Source organism: Lithobates pipiens, unplaced genomic scaffold, assembly GCF_037356315.1.
Source record: "Lithobates pipiens isolate NorthernLeopardFrog02 unplaced genomic scaffold, aLitPip1_a1.2 Scaffold_3, whole genome shotgun sequence".
NCBI lineage: Eukaryota > Metazoa > Chordata > Amphibia > Anura > Ranidae > Lithobates > Lithobates pipiens.
The window spans coordinates 89,722,126-89,738,782 of NW_027507790.1; the positions used below are offsets into that span (position 1 = coordinate 89,722,126).

General features: G+C 43.1%; 1 protein-coding gene across 1 annotated transcript in view; it reads left to right on the forward strand.

Moving 5' to 3' along the window:
- PTPN11 (protein tyrosine phosphatase non-receptor type 11) overlaps positions 1-16,657 on the forward strand; it is a 133,631-nt gene that overhangs the window by 45,546 nt on the left and 71,428 nt on the right. Inside the window, exons 7-11 of the mRNA XM_077462035.1 lie at positions 2,397-2,493; positions 4,872-4,951; positions 5,046-5,204; positions 10,234-10,365; positions 10,539-10,693. Of these exons, the coding sequence (XP_077318161.1) occupies positions 2,397-2,493; positions 4,872-4,951; positions 5,046-5,204; positions 10,234-10,365; positions 10,539-10,693 (623 nt within the window). The remainder of the gene's footprint in view (positions 1-2,396; positions 2,494-4,871; positions 4,952-5,045; positions 5,205-10,233; positions 10,366-10,538; positions 10,694-16,657) is intronic.

Below are 16,657 nucleotides of genomic sequence, written 5' to 3' on the forward strand. Positions count from 1 at the left end.
AAGCTTTCGGCTTGGTTACTGATAGGGTAGGACTTCAGAACAAAGGGCTGTCCGAGAAGGTGATCAATACCATCCTAGACAGCAGGAAGCCTGTGACTAGGGCAATCTACGAGAAAGTGAGGAAAAAGTTTGTCTCCTGGAACAAAAACAAACCGATACCCAACAGAGGGATAATCCCAACAATTCTGGATTTCCTGCAAGATGGAGCAGACAAAAATATCTCCCAAGGCACGCTGAAGGTACAAGTGACAGCACTCTCCTTGTTTATGGACACCAGACTTGCAGAGGATCCGCTGATAAAGCGATGCCTAATGTCACTTAAAAGAGCTAGGCTGGCTAAAATGAATATAACTCCAACTTGACACATGCCCACGTTGCTTAGTGTTTCTCTCCCCTCCATTCGAACAGATGGAAGATAGCTCAGACAAAAACCCCACTCTAAAAACTGCACTTCTTGTGGCCCTACTGAGCGAAATCCAAGCCCTGTCTATAATGGAACCATACTGCCTGATACATTTAGACAAAATAATTCTCTCGCCTGACCCGGCCTTTCTACCCAAGGTCTCTTCAACTTTCCATTGAACCCAAAATATCATCATCCCTTCGCTTCCAAAAACTTTGGACAGCAAAAAGACTCAATAAACTCCATTTTAAGAAACACACTCATGCCTTGAAAGAATGAGGGATTGGTGAAGAACGATCTCTCTTTTTGCCCTATATGTGGGAGTTAACAAAGGGAAACGGGCATTCAAGAATACCATTAGCACATGGATAAGAATGGCCATACAGACGACCTATGAGGCACAAAACCTCACTCCTCCCAGATGGGATCAGAGCACACACAACCAGAGCCTGGGCAACCTCGGTCGCAGAGAAATCAATGGCAACTCCGGAGCAGATCTGCAGGGCAGCGACATGGTCGAGCTTCAGCACCTTCGCAAGGCACTATCATATAGACCAGCTGTTCCGACCAAGACCAGACATTTGGTTGAAAGGTGCTCCAGTCTCTACTCCCCTACCTTAGTAAATATTGCTTGATGCATCCTCTCGGATGCTGCCCTGGCAGATGAGACAATAAAGTTGGGTACCTTGTAACTCTTTTTCTAAGAAGTCTTCTAGGGCAGCACTAGTTCCCACCCTTAAATGACAAATACCAGGTACAGTGGGGTAGCTTTAAGCTTACTGAGATTTCCTTCGCTGCTTTAATGCAACTGAGGCACGCAGGTAAGACTGAAATTTTTAAGGGACTAATGGTGTTTCAGGGAGGAGGAGCTTATCTCTGGGATGCTGCCTTGGAAGACTTAGAAAAAGCGTTACCAGCTACCTAACTCTATTTTTTTTTAAATCAGCTCCGTTAAGCTAATGTAGTGTACACAAATTCTCTCTGCTGTGATCATGATTATGATCAGCTATGCTTGCTTTCCTCAAGTCTGGGCTTGAGACAGGTCTTTTAAGTGCTACAAAGAAATAATTGACCAGTTTCAAGATACCTTGCAGCAGAGCTATAGAAATCTGTCTTTTTAATATTGTAAAAACCAAACTTAATGGAGACCTGTAGAAATCTCTGTATTTCATCTTTAGATATAGTTTCCTTCTGGTGTAAAAATTGACCACTGCTGTGTCTAAAGCTGGAGGAGCAATAATTCTGTTCTAATGAGTCCATTAGAATAGAATTTAATATATTGCCATAAGCACACAACGTTGAGCTTCCATGCTCCGATTGTCTGGGGCTTTGACAAATACAATGTGAAAGTTATTATCATGCTTTATGCAATTCTCCAGCATAGCCTAGAAAACACTAAAAATACCCCGCATGCAAACAGGTACTCATCTATTAGTTTCAGGAGACCTCATACTGTCAGGATTCCTGTTCATCCATCAACTGCAGAAAGTTTGTTTTGGAAAGCTTTTTAAATTTTTTTTTTTCCTGTACTTTTTTTTGAGTGAGCTATACGGCTTGTCTTCTATTTCTTCTATTAATTAGATCTCAGACTTCTTAAATATTTTATTTCAATGTCTAAGTGTGGCACACAGCTGCAGTCTTCACAGAAAATATTTACAGTCAATTATGAATACAGAAATGTTGCTGTTTTGCTATGCGAAATAGCCCTGAATTCAAGTTTTACTGGTAATGAAGTGCTGAGGTTATTTCCACCTCTGCGCGTCCTTGTGTGAAGCGGTGCGGTGTCATCCACACAAGGGATGTATATTTTAGGAACGTGTTGACAGCAGACCTCATTGTGGTTCTGACTGACAGGTAATTGCTCAGTCTGGAAGATGGTTCTGCAGTAGGTAAAGAAAAAGCACAACACATCGGCTTTAAATGACAAAGATAAAGGTTTCTTGTGAAATAGGCTCTATTGCAATTTTTTTTTTTTCCCCTTCGTTCCTTTCAGACGTTGCAGCAGCAAGAATGCAAACTACTGTACAGCCGCAAAGAGGGACAGAGACAAGAAAACAAGAACAAAAACAGATACAAGAATATTTTACCTTGTGAGTACAACAGTTCGTTCCGAATAAGTGGGCTTTAGTACTCTCAAGAGATTTTACATTCAGAGGCTGGGCTCCGTATTAAGGAGAAATGTCAGCTTTTCTGATTAATTGCTCTTTCCTTAGTATAGTAGGCGGTCTGCAGTTGGCTCCATACTGAGCATATCCAGCAAGATTAAAATAGTTTTTTTTTTTCATCTACATCAGACTTGTCAGGATTGCAGTTTTTTTAAAGTGACAGTCTTGTCTAGATGGTAAATAGTAAATTAAAGGGGTTGTAAACCCTCATGTTTTTCACCTTAATGCATCCTTTGCATTAGGGTGAGAAAACTTCTGGCAGTCATTGGCCCCCCAGCCCTTCCCCCCGTTTTACTTACCTGAGCCCTGTGATTCCGACGCTGGATAAATTAATAGCAGCGCAGCTATTGGCGCCCACTGCTGTCAATCAAATCCAATGACGCAGGTACTGGGGGTAGGGGCGGAGTCCAGCATTTGTGTCTATGGATGCAAATGCTGGACTCGGGAGCGCACCCGCAAGGTGAGTGCTTCTCCTAGGGCGTTAGCTGAAGTGAGGAGGAGCTGCAAGAACCCCTGAGAGACCCTCAGAAGTTAAGGATTGGTGCCACTCTGTGCAAAACGAGCTGCATAGTGGAGGTAAGTTTGTGATTTAAAAAACAAAACAAAAACAAGCCTTTATAATCAATTTAACAGCATTGCTTGCAATATCATTCTGGGTGCACTTGGACTACTGGAACGAAATTAATGTTGTCACTGACTTTGTGTTGTGTGCTTCCGCCCACAATTCCACTATCTTGTAGGAGCACAGTTACATGCTGAAATGCACTCTTGCTGGTTAGAGATTTGCAGAATACTATTATTTATTTCAATGGTGGCTGCTGGGGTTTCTTTTGGGGGTGGGGGGCCCGCTTGCTGTCTGACGGACGGTCCTGCACTTAACCCATCTGGGTGGTGGGCTACAGCACGATGGGCCAGATCTAGGTGGTGGGCAGCAGCTTCGGTGTCCTCCCCTCCAGAATGACAGTTCCTCTCTCCTCCTAAGTGCTAGGTGTCCAATTAGATCACCTGATGTTTTGGCCAATGAGGATACGTGTCTCACGACACGCTTCCTGATTTGCAGGGATGACATTTAGTGTAAAAATAGCAAGGAGAGCCCAGTCCTAGAATTGCAGCTTGCTTGACTTTTGAGTCATTCTGTTTCTTATACAGTTCCAGTATCCAAGAAAAGCATTGTTTTTTTGTATCCAAGGTGCATTCGTTGGTTAGCGTGGAAAGACTCATGTATGTGTGCAGATCCAAGGAGCATGTACTAAGGTTGTAATGCTAGTTTAAAGGATAATTTCACCCTTACGAAAAAATAAATACATACATTTTTTTTGCTGGTAAAAAAAATATGCATTTATTATTGTTTTTGTTAGGAGCCTGTTAAGCATTGCACCCATGCTCAGCAGATCGTGGGTGTAACGCCACGTTCCTGCAGACTGTCTGTGTAGCTGTCCTGCCTGTACCTGCAATACGGGCAAGCAGTTAATGAATGACAGGAAGCCCGATGAACTATTTTGAGTGCTCAACAACGCCCTGGTAGTTGAGTGAGAACTACAACCCGACATCTGCAAAGGCTGTTGGTAAATTCACTTCAGGGATCTGTGAATCAATAAAGTAGCTGTTTGGGTGGAGCCCTCGAAGACAAAGATCCCCGGCTCACTGTCACAAGGAGGTGGGGGGGGGGATAGAGGGAGAGGGGTCAGATGCTGAACACGTTACACCCTAAATATGGGTGTAACATGTTCAGAATGGTGAACCTATTCTTTTAATAGTTTGTGATCGCTGACTCATTCATTTTAAGTAATGGGTTTATGTGTACCATGCGCCCCCTTGTGTTGCCCAACGATTCAAGCACTTGGGATAACACTTCATCTCTCCCAGATATAAATAAAACATGTACTTACTTGAATGCCAAAGATTGCTGCTACTGACATCGCCCTCTGAATGAATGAAATACTTATATAGCGCACAATGCGAACTGAATCGCCTCTAGGCGCTGTAAATGCTAGTTGCCGGCCGGCTTTCATGCTTATCCCATAACTTCTGATTTCACTTGCATACTTTTTCTGGGTCAGTAACTGAAGTCAAGCAAGCTGTTTGTTTTTTTTTTTTTTTTTGGAATTCAAAAGGAAAAAAAAAAAACAGTAACTGCCTACTAATTTCTGTAAAGGTTTCTGTTAAAGTACAGGGAGCGTAAAAACAGGCTGAAGCATAAAATCGCCAGGCCGCCTTCTCGCCTCTTTCTATAATATATCCAAATCGACTTTGTCAGTAGTGATAACAATGTTGTTTTACTATAACTTATTTTCTTTCTATAGTTGATCACACAAGGGTTGTTCTTCATGATGGAGATCCTAACGAGCAAGTCTCTGATTACATTAATGCCAATACTATAATGGTAAGATCCTCTCTCAAGTACTTGAATGACCTTTTCCTTAACACAATATGATCTTGGTTTTCCATTATATTTTTACTATGTTTATGTTTTACAGCCTGAATTTGAAACAAAATGCAACAATTTAAAACCCAAGAAACGTTATATTGCTACTCAGGGCTGCTTGCCAACTACAGTGAATGATTTCTGGAGAATGGTTTTCCAGGAAAACTCCAGGGTTATCGTCATGACGACAAAGGAAGTTGAACGAGGCAAGGTGTGTTTTCATACATAGCGGTCTTATTTGTTCTGTCTAATCATTTGTGAATTACTCAACACTGGTTGTTGATTATATAAAGGTGCTGCTTTTTTGTTAGCAGTAGACGTGGGAGGGTTTTATTGAAAATGAAAGGAGCGAAGTGAGGAGAATGAGCCATGGCAGCCAATTGGATCTTGGGAAAAGATGAATTGTGGCTGGTTGCTGTGAGTGCTGCACATTGTATTTTGCACTGAATTATTTTGACAATGTAAGATAAATGCCACGCTGCGCTCTATCTTGGTAGCACCCTCCTGTTCAGAAGCTTTGTGAACACTAATAAACGCCTTGAAATGTGTACACATGCATCTAATGTGTTTTTTTAATTTATTTTTCAATTGCCCTATTAAAAAAAGATCATTAACCTGTCCATTTATGATAATTTTTTTTTCCATTTCTATATATTCTTTTAAAACAGTATGGTTTTTGGTCTATGTCCTTCTGATGTGAGGAAGGAGCTGAAAATTATTTAGGAGATTGCTAAAGCTGGCCGTACAGGAAGGAATCAGATTTTTTTATTTTTTTTTATTTAAATTGATCATAACCTCAGCTTACAGGCACATCCACTATTTATATGTACTGTGTGGGCTGGGGTTGCACCTAGCTAACACACAGCCAGTCTTAGTCCCTGTACACACGGTCGGAGATTTCCACAACCAAATCCGTCGGATTTTGTCCGTCGGATCTTGTCCGAAACTGTTGCATACACACGGTTGGACAAAGTTGGCGAAAAATCCAATCTTTCAGAACGTGATGACGTAATTTCGTTACGATGGGACTACATTCAGACTAGTAGCCAAGAGCTTTGATGTAGGAATTTGATCTGAGCATGCGTGGCACTTGGTCCGATCAAAATTCTCTACACATGATCGGAGTATGTCCGATAGGCTCAGTTGGTCGGGAAATATTTCCAACATGTTGGAAAATTGGGTCCGACGGAATCAGTCCGATGCATACCACACACAGTCGGATTATCCGACGACACGGTCCGATAGGACACATTCCGACGGATTCTCGGACCGCGTGTACAAGGGCTTAGATTGTTAGCTCCAACAACTACTGATGTGAATGCACAGTGTGTAAAATTGTCGCCACCCTGTTTTTACCTGTAATAAAATAAAATGCAAAAGTGCTCACATACAATAGATAAGAAAGCACATAGCGTGCACAGACAGCAAAAAATCACTTTGATTTTTATTGAAGATCAAATGCTTATCAGTGCTGAAGGAGGACTAATTCAGAAGAAAGGATGTGTTGAGAGATAAGGTCCTTTTTTAAAGTGGATGTAAACCCGATTCATGAAATTTGACCTGGGCACATATACCTGTAGTGTTTTACTAATCTCTCTCTCCAAATCGATGAGTCCCGAGTGTCTTTCTGCTGCTTTGTTCCTCTGTTATCAGCATGATAACTTCTGACAAGTTCTCCAACATAGGAGATAAAAGCAGCTGAAAATTTGGGGAGGTGGTTAATAGATTAACAGAGAGCTTGTCTATTCACAGCTCTTCATGCTTCTTCCTTCCTCTGCCTATGTGGATGAGGGGTGGATGCCTTTGCTCCAATCAGCTGTCACACGGTGTATGCCAAGACTCCCCTCCCACTGCTGAAATAGGAACTAAAAATTCTAACACGATGTTCACTTTCTAAAGAAAGCTGAAGGCAGCAGATATATACATGTAAAACTTTTATGTAGGGAGATTTGTTCTGTCTCTGTGTATCCTCTGAGGCTATTCACTTCACTGGGTATAGGAGAGGCTTTACATCCACTTTAAGCCAGCCATAGACTGTTTAGCAGGGACCGCCTGAGATTGGAACTGTATGTGGGCAGGCTATATGTACTAAAGTTGATAGATTGATCAACTTGGCGTACAACCAGCCTGTTTGATTTTACATGTGATTATTGCTAGGTGGTAATATAGCTGCTAGCAGTAATCACTGGGTTCTTCTGGTAGGGACTGCTCCCCTGCCTCCCTGCCAGGAGAACACAATGGCTTCCTGGGAGGGATTCCCCCATCGCCACTGACGGTGTTTATGGGAGAACCGAGCAATTTTCTTTGTTGGAGGAAAATCGTTAGACAAATAAACAATTATAAAACCCTGAGACAGGTGTGTGGCTTTCAGATGGCTTTCGAAGTCCCCTGTGTAGAGATTACCTTTGTTTACTGCATGTATGATTTTCTCTGAAGCACCATAGCAAGAATTCTGCTATATTTATGCCATTATAATTTGTTCAAGATAAATGCAATAAAAAGCACATTATTGTGCAAGAACCCTTAATGCGCCTCAGCTGTTCAGTTACAATGTTTGTTTATTTGCAATTAGTCTTTTAAAAGTAAAGCTACTTGGAGGATTGGGTTGACTCGCTGTATGTTGTGGTTGCTGCCTTACAAACTATAACGTATACACCCTCACATGAACATGCTGCCTTTAATGGAAAGCATGTTAGCAGCTTTACAGAAGCCAGAATGCGAATCAATGTGCCATTAACCTTGCAAAGTTTAACCCCTTCGTGCCTAAGGATAAAACTAATATTAATGCCTACGCACAATTTTTCAACTTTGACATGGGTTCGTAAAACCATACATATCATTACAACTACTTTTTGTGCATCCAAGATTATACCTTTTTTGTTTGTTTTTTTTTCCAGGACAAATTGGGCTTTCATTTGGTGGTAAATGATCATGGATATCTTCAAATTTTTATTTTTTTTGAATACTGACCCAAATTAGTAAAAAAAAAAAAATATATATGTTATTTTAAATTTAGCTGTATATTTCTTTTAACTACCATAGTCTACCACCAAATAACAACCCAAAATAAATTCTCCTGCTCCCGCCGATCGCAGCAATACCACATATGTGTATATTTGTTTATAACCATTTTTGTTTGTTTTTTGTCCTAGCTAAAACACACTGACACTAATTAACCAAAATATACAGACTCTGATATTTGACGCAAACACTAAACCTGGCACTGACCTAGATCAAGCATTCTTTTATTCATTATTCTTATTAGTGGGAATGCTTTAGCAGAGAGAGAGAAACACAGGGGCAGCCTTCACAGTGTCTGACAAATCGGAGGCTACCTCAGCGATCAGGTGACCTGGAATCGTTAGTAGGGGGACCTGGGACACTTGGTAAAACCCCAATCTCTGTGCTGGGAGCACGCTATGCGGTGTGCTCCCAGCACAAAGACAAGTATGCATATATGTGTCCTCACGGCAAAATGCTCAGTCCAGTGAGGCAGCATGTACAGTGGTGTGAAAAAGTGTTTGCCCCCTTCCTCATTTCCTGTTCCTTTGCATGTTTGTCACACTTAAGTGTTTCGGAACATCAAACCAATTTAAACAATAGTCAAGGACAACACAAGTAAACACAAAATGCAATTTGTAAATGAAGGTGTTTATTATTAAAGGTGAAAAAAAATCCAAACCATCATGGCCCTGTGTGAAAAAGTGATTGCCCCCCTTGTTAAAACATACTATAACTGTGGTTGTCCACACCTGAGTTCAATTTCTCTAGCCACACCCAGGCCTGATTATTGCCACACCTGTTCACAATCAAGGCATCACTTAAATAGGAGCTGCTTGACACAGTAAGGTCCACCAGAAGATCCTTAAAAGCTACACATCATGCCGAGACCCAAAGAAATTCAGGAACAATTGAGAAAGAAAGTAATTGAGATCAATCAGTCTGGAAAGGGTTATAAAGCCATTTCCAAAGCTTTGGGAATCCAGCGAACCACAGTGAGAGCCATTATCCACAAATGGCGAAGACATGGAACAGTGGTGAACCTTCCCAGGAGTGGCCGGCCGCCCAAAATTACCCCAAGAGCGCAGCGACGACTCATTCAAGAGGTCACAAAAGACCCCACAACAACGTCCAAGGAACTGCAGGCCTCACTTGCCTCAGTTAAGGTCAGCGTTCATGCCTCCACCATCAGGAAAAGACTGGGCAAAAATGGCCTGCATGGCAGAGTTCCAAGGAGAAAACCACTGCTGAGCAAAAAGAACATCAAAGCTCGTCTCAATTTCTCCACAACACATCTTGATGATCCCCAAGACTTTTGGGACAACATTCTGTGGACCGATGAGACAAAAGTGGAACTCTTTGGAAGGTGTGTGTCCAAGTATATCTGGCGTAGAAGGAACACTGCATTTCATAAAAAGAACATTATACCAACAGTAAAATATGGTGGTGGTAGTGTGATGGTCTGGGGCTGTTTTGCTGCTTCAGGACCTGGAAGACTTGCCGTGATAAAAGGAACCATGAATTCTGCTGTCTACCAAGAGATCCTGAAGGAGAATGTCCGACCATCTGTTCGTGTACTCAAACTGAAACGAACTTGGGTTCTGCAGCAGGACAATGATCCTAAACACACCAGCAAGTCCACCACCGAATGGCTGAAGAAAAACAAAATGAAGACTTTGGAGTGGCCTAGCCAAAGTCCTGACCTGAATCCTATTGAGATGTTGTGGTATGACCTTAAAAAGGCCGTTCATGCTCGAAAACCCTCTAATGTAACTGAATTAGGACAATTCTGCAAAGATGAGTGGGCCAAAATTCCTCCAGGACGCTGTAAAAGCCTCATTGCACGTTATCGCAAACGCTTGGTTGCAGTTGTTGCTGCTAAGGGTGGCCCAACCAGTTATTAGGTTTAGGGGGCAATCACTTTTTCACACAGGGCCATGATGGTTTGGATTTTTTTTCACCTTTAATAATAAACACCTTCATTTACAAATTGCATTTTGTGTTTACTTGTGTTGTCCTTGACTATTGTTTAAATTGGTTTGATGTTCCGAAACACTTAAGTGTGACAAACATGCAAAGGAGCAGGAAATGAGGAAGGGGGCAAACACTTTTTCACACCACTGTATGTGTACTGTCAGCGTGAAGGGGTTAAAATAAGTTCTGGGGGGACTTATCAATTTTGGAATGTCTATTTACAGAATTTGGCACCCATTCAAACGGAAGGTATATTTGTTTTCCAGAGTAAATGTGTTAAATACTGGCCAGAGGAGTGTGCCCTCAAGGAATACGGAGTTATGAGAGTGAGAAATGTCAAAGAAACGCCATCTCATGACTATATATTAAGGGAACTTAAACTTTCAAAAGTAGGACAAGTAAGTAGAGTGTCTTCCTTTTTTATTTATTTATTTCTTATTTGGGGGAATTGTGCCTTAAGCATTGAGCAACACCCGTGGTAGCTGTTTGCTAGGTGTAAAGTGTATTTTGTTCATTCAGCTTTTCCCATGAGATTGTCAGCTAACGATATAATTATTTTATATTCATTAAGGCAAACAATGAAAGGACTGTATGGCAGTATCATTTCAAAGCTTGGCCAGATCATGGAGTACCTACTGACCCTGGTGGAGTCCTGGACTTTTTAGAAGAGGTTCACCATAAGCAGGATAATATACAAGAACCTGGACCTGTTGTCGTTCACTGCAGGTAAAATGGAATTTTCAGACTACAGGCCATCCTTTGGTTACATACAAGGTTCTGTAGGTTTGTTGTTTAAAGTGATTATAGTCTCGTTAAACCCCCCCAAAAAAAAAGAAATAGAAAAAAACACAAACCTGTTATGTGCAGTGGTTCCTCTGTCTGTGCTCCTGGCCCCTCCCTCCTGTCGAGTGCCCCCACAGCAATCGGCTTGCCCTGCCCCTTCTCTCTCCTGATTGGCTCCCACTTCTGTCAAAGTCAGTTAGCCAATGACACAGCTACTGTATTTCAGCCAATCAGAAGGTAGAGTCACAGACTGCCGAGGGACTCGGGGACAGAGATGGGGCCCAGGTAGGTAAGCGGGGTGCTGGGGAGGCTGCTACACACAAAGCTTTTTTATCTTAATGCATAGAATGCATTAAAATAAAAATCCTTCTGCCTTTACAACTACTTTAAGTTGAATTTATATGTAAGTTGGTACATTCTTTAAGTGTAACTCCTTTTTTTTTTTTTTTAGCTAGCATAGGGACAGTTAACACCCCTGTAATTTTTGTTTTGCTGTCTGTGCCCTTGTTCAGAAGATTTCACCTCACATCCTGTCCCTGTGACAATTGGATTTTGAAAATGTTTTTTTGTGGAAACAAGAATTGGCTATAAAGCTTCAGTGGATACCTCTTTTTCCCATGATGACTCTTGGAGTGAATTTCCCATCCTAGGGGTAGATTTCCTCTCGCTTCCCGTTGTTGCCCTCTGTTTGTAAGCACAAGTTGTATGTAAGTCAGATGTATGTAGCTCGCTAAAATAGATGGGAGTTTATAAAGTCTGTGCCTAAAGCGGAGTTCCACCCAGAAATGGAACTTGCGTGGATCAGATCCCCCCTTAGGTGCCAAATCCAGCTAACTGCTCCCACTTCCGGGGAAAGATCGCCGCAATCTTGTGTGGTGAACTACGCAATGACCGCCTCCCCGCTGCCTTCTGGGAGACACACGGATCCCAAAAGACGGCAGGGACCGGTCAGAAAGCACAACATGACGTGCGCAGTAGAAAACAGATTGTGAAGCCATAAGACTTCACTTCCTGTTTCCCTTAGTAAGGATGGCTTCACCCAGAGCCGAGGGACGGCTCGGCTTCGGGTGCTGACACCCTGAGCTCCCTGGACAGCTGCAGTATTTGTAGCTGCTGACTTTTTTTTTTTTTTTTTTTTTTTTTATCCAGGTGGAACTTCGCTTTAAAAACTATTTCAAGGCAACTTTTTGAATGAAATCTGGCAAACGATGTCACTGTTCTGAAGTGCAAAAGTCTGCTCAATTTTTTCAAATGTGAGATTTTTTTAATCCACTGCAACCACAGCACACACAGCTCATTATATTTTTGAACAGCAGTATAGTTTCTTAAGCATGTGCTGTGAAACTTTTTATCTTTCTCCGATTGTTGCATTACCAACCTAAGGTCGGGTTCACACTGGTACGACAAACGCTCCGACATTGGGAGCTCATGTCGCATGACGTGTGAAAATCAATGTTTCCTGACAGACTCCATGGCAGCAACGTGTGGGTTAAGTCCCGCCTCCACTACCCTATAGGACACCACTCCCATAAATCTTTGCTCCCTGCCCATGGCCGTGTTCTTTTTTTGTCCTCCTCCGTAGGACCAGACGTTATGGTCTTTCTACCTGAAGATTGCTCCCACACGGTTCCATTGTTGGTTTGGCCGAATTGCGACTGGATGGAATTGTCGCATGACTCCGTTAAGCCCTAGCTACTAGCGGGGTATGGAGTGGGCATTGGATATAAGCGCTGGAGGAAGCCAGGAACCTAGCCACTGGCAGGCAGGCTGCGCATTTGGTCGGATAGCCCAGCTAAATAGCAGGTGACCTATTTTGCCCTGAGAAGTCCGGTATGTTTTGTTCTTACCTTCGGCCTGGAGACGATCGTGTGGGAGCGGTAAGATTGTTCCTCTTTTTCATGGCAGCAGTTTGTGTTTGTTCCTTGCTTTTCCTTCATTTCCGTTCGTTTTTTTGTGTTTTCATGTATAAGGGTATAGGCATGGCGGCTGGATTAGCCTGCGTTCCGGCCGCCGCTCACTTCCTGGTTTTTCGTTAGATACGTTCGTTCTGCGCATGCGCGAGTGCGGCACAGGAACGAGGCTTGGTTCGCGCATGCGCGATAGCGGCAAAATGACGCTATTCGCACATGCGCAGTAGCGGCGCACAGGATACGATGATGGCGTCACTAAGGCGCCCTATTTAAATATAGGAAATAGCCTGCAAGCTTTGGGATTGCTTGTAGGCTATTATATGACTTCCCCTTGTCCAGGATTTCTTCTGTGGAGGTAGGTGGCCTTCTGGGAAGAGGGGGGTGGGCGTGTGTGTGTATGGTGCTCTCAGCCTTACTTATATGTCTTTGCAGCATTTATGGAAACCCCTAGAGATATGGACTCACCTCTGCCTGTATTTGGCCAGCCCTCTCATAATAGGTACTGTCTGGGGGGGGGAGTAGGGGGGGGGGGGTCCGGTATTAGTCAGTCTGTTATCTTTCCTTATCTGTGTGTCTCTTCTATCTCTCTTAACCCATCTAGTTCAGAACAGCAACGCAGCTCAACGCATAGAGGAAGCGATTCTTCTAAATCTTACCACCGGCATTCATATTCTAAGTCTAAACATCACGGCTCACCCTCAAGATCCGGGCGCCGTAGCGAGGATCGATCTCGCTCCTCCAGGGCTCATCCAGCCGTTCAGTTATTAATACTTGCTGGGGATGCAGATCGCAAGTTCCTACTGGGAAATCCCTGTGTGACCTCTGCTTTTCCAAAGCCTCTAGTGAGAGAGGGGGTACGGACCAGCATCTAAGGTCCCTTGTGGAAAATGTGGTGAAGAATCCCTCAAGGGGATCGGTGCCAGTCAGGCTCCTGTGCCTCAGTCAGTCACCTCAGTCTCCAGTCAGGGAGTCGCATGCTCAAGAGCTTCTGAGGAAGATAGTACCTGTGTGGGGTTTGACTTAGCCTTCACCAAGGGGGAGAGTAAGGCAATCAGAGAGGCTATCAGAGAGGCTGTGAACTTGGCTAATCCTTCCAAACAAAGGAAGTATTTTAAGCAACTTAAAAGGGAGCGTCTTAACTTTCCATTCCTGTCTGAACTTGGTGAGGTCATCACGGATGAATGGACTAAAAGTTGAGAAAAAGAATAGTATGCTCTCAAAAGTCCTAAGGTTATATCCCTTTAAGGAGGATGAGGTCAAGTATCTGGTTTCTGCTCCTCTCGTGGATGCAGCGGTGATGAGACTAGTAAAACATGTAACCCTTCCATTGGAAGATACAGTTTCATTTAAGGATGCCTTAGATAGGTGGATTGATACCGATTTAAAGAGAGTCTACCTCACTGCTGGTTTGGCATGCAAGCCAGCATTGGCTTTAGCGGCAATGTCCAAGGCCATGGAAGTCTGGACGGACAGGGTGGATGATACCCTCAGAAACATTTCGGATGAAGTCGCAAAAACTCTCCTATCCAGGAGTTACGGCTTGTATCGGCTTTTCTGGGGGAGGCTTCGATTGACATCATCCGCTTAGTGTCTCGGGTTATGCTTTCAGCTGTAACCGCCAAACGGGCTCTTGGGCTCCGTCCCTGGCTGGCTGATCCAGCATCTAAACAGGTGTGGTGCCATATCCCTTTCGAGGGTTCTTCCCTTTTTGGGAATAAGTTGGATAATGCCATAACCCGGGCCTCTGGTGGGAAGTCGGGGTTTCTCCCTCAGGATAGACGTTTAGAAAGCCAGAGGAGATTTTTTCCTAAAAAGCAATATCAAGAGCAGGCCAGGGAGGCCCGTAGCTATAGACCAGGTCGAAAATATTCCAGGTCATGGAAGTCAAGGCAGTCCTCCTTTCAAGAAATCCGCCAAGAGCAGTGCTACAGGTGAGAGGGAACCAACCAAATCTTTTTGAGATTGGGCCCGCTCAGATAGGCCAGGTGGGGGCTCATCTTCTACTTTTTCGGCATGTCTGGGCAGCCTCAGTCCAGGACTTCTGAACCGTCAGAACGGTCTCTTCAGGTCATTCTTGGACCTTCAGCAGGTCCCCAAGACTAAAGTATGTTCCCACCTCCCTTCCGACCTCAGAAGAAAAAAGGCAGATCCTGTTGGCCTACGTGAAATCTTTACTGGCTCAAGGCGCTGCCGTTCCCGTGCCAGATGATCAACGAGGGAGAGGTATTTATTCTCCTCTTTTTATGGTCCAAAAGAAAAACGGTTCTTGGAGGCCAGTCATAGACCTTACACATCTGAATCATTTTATCAAAAAGGAAAAGGTTCAAGATGGAAACCTCACAAAAAACGTTTTTAGAATATGGGATGGAATTCATAAGCATAACAAGTGGAAATACAACTCTCCACTAATGGCATTAAAAGAAAATAATTTATTTCCACTGGGGAAGAGCACTATGGGAGGACACTGGATTAGAAGAGAAGATATTCAATTGAGACACATAATAAATGCGGGTAAAATAAACACGTTAGAAACACTACAGGAGTACATGGATATAGACGGATGGAGGTACCTCCAGCTCAGACATTTTGTCTCATCATTGCCACAACCACTGAGAAGTGGAACAGACCTTAACGCCTTAGAGCGGATATGTGAGGGGAAAATAATAAGAGTAAATATCTCACAGATATACAAGATGCTGGGAGAAGTGGACGAGACGGAGGTACCTATATATATAAAAAAGTGGGAAGAAGAAATAGGGCCACGAGGGGAGAAACAGAATTTAGAAAAAATCTTACACTTAACACACGGGACATCGAAAAATCTTAATACAATAGAAATGAATTATAAAAGCCTTGCTAGATGGTATAGGACACCAGACAAGATGAGGAGATATCAGGAAGAGCAACTCGGGAGGTGCTGGAGAGGGTGTGGACAGCAAGGGACTGCGGCACATATCTGGTGGGAATGCCCAAAAATTAGAAATTACTGGAGAGAAACATTAACTTTAATAAAAATAATAACAGGAACTCAGGTACTAGAAAACCCATGGACATGTCTTTTCCACGGTACAGACACCCCAACTCAAAAGTACAAAGAAGGCCTCATAGGAAACCTAATAAACGTAACAAAGAGCTTGATACCAAAAAACTGGAGACAGGCGGAAGCCCCAAAATTGAGGGAATGGATAGGTAAAGTAGAGGACATGTATAGAATGGAGGGATGGGAAGAGGATGAGGAGAGCGGGGAAAAGAAATTTCGAAAGAAATGGAAGCAATGGAAACTGTTTAAATCAACGAAGAAATATGAAGAGGTAGTAGGGCTATAGGGGGGGGGGGGGGGGGGGTAGTAGGATGCATATGTATATGTATACTATGTTTTATACTTTTTGTATGGAAAAAATTTAAATAAAGATTAAAAAAAAAAAAAAAAACAAAAAAAAAAAAAGATGGAAACCTTGTCAACAATACAATAGTCAGGCGTCTGGATGTTTTCAATAAACCTAAAGGACGCTTACTTTCATGTCCCTGTGGCAGAAGATTTTCAGCAGTTTCTGCGATTTTCAGTAGGAAAACCACATCTTCAGTTCGTATGTCTTCCGTTCGGGCTTTCGACATCCCCCCGAGTCTTTCAAAGGTGTTGTTGGCCGTAGTGGCTCTATTGAGATCCAAGGGGATTCGTCTTCACCACTATTTGGACGATCTTCTGCTGCTAGTTCAGGACAGAGACCGTCTGTTATTGCACAAGGATCAGGTTATTTCCACTCTTCAAGAATTCGGTTGGATCCTGAATCTAGAAAAGAGTCAGTTAATTCCTTCTCAGTCTCTTGTATTCCTAGGCGCACTCTTCAACACAGTGAAGGGCACCATCTCATTACCCGAAGAGAAAGTACCGGTAATTCGGGACAGAATTCGTCCGGCCCTCTCAGCCTCCCATCTCCCGGCTCTTCAGTGCCTGAGAATTATTGGCACTATGGTGGCCACCATTCCAATGGTGAAG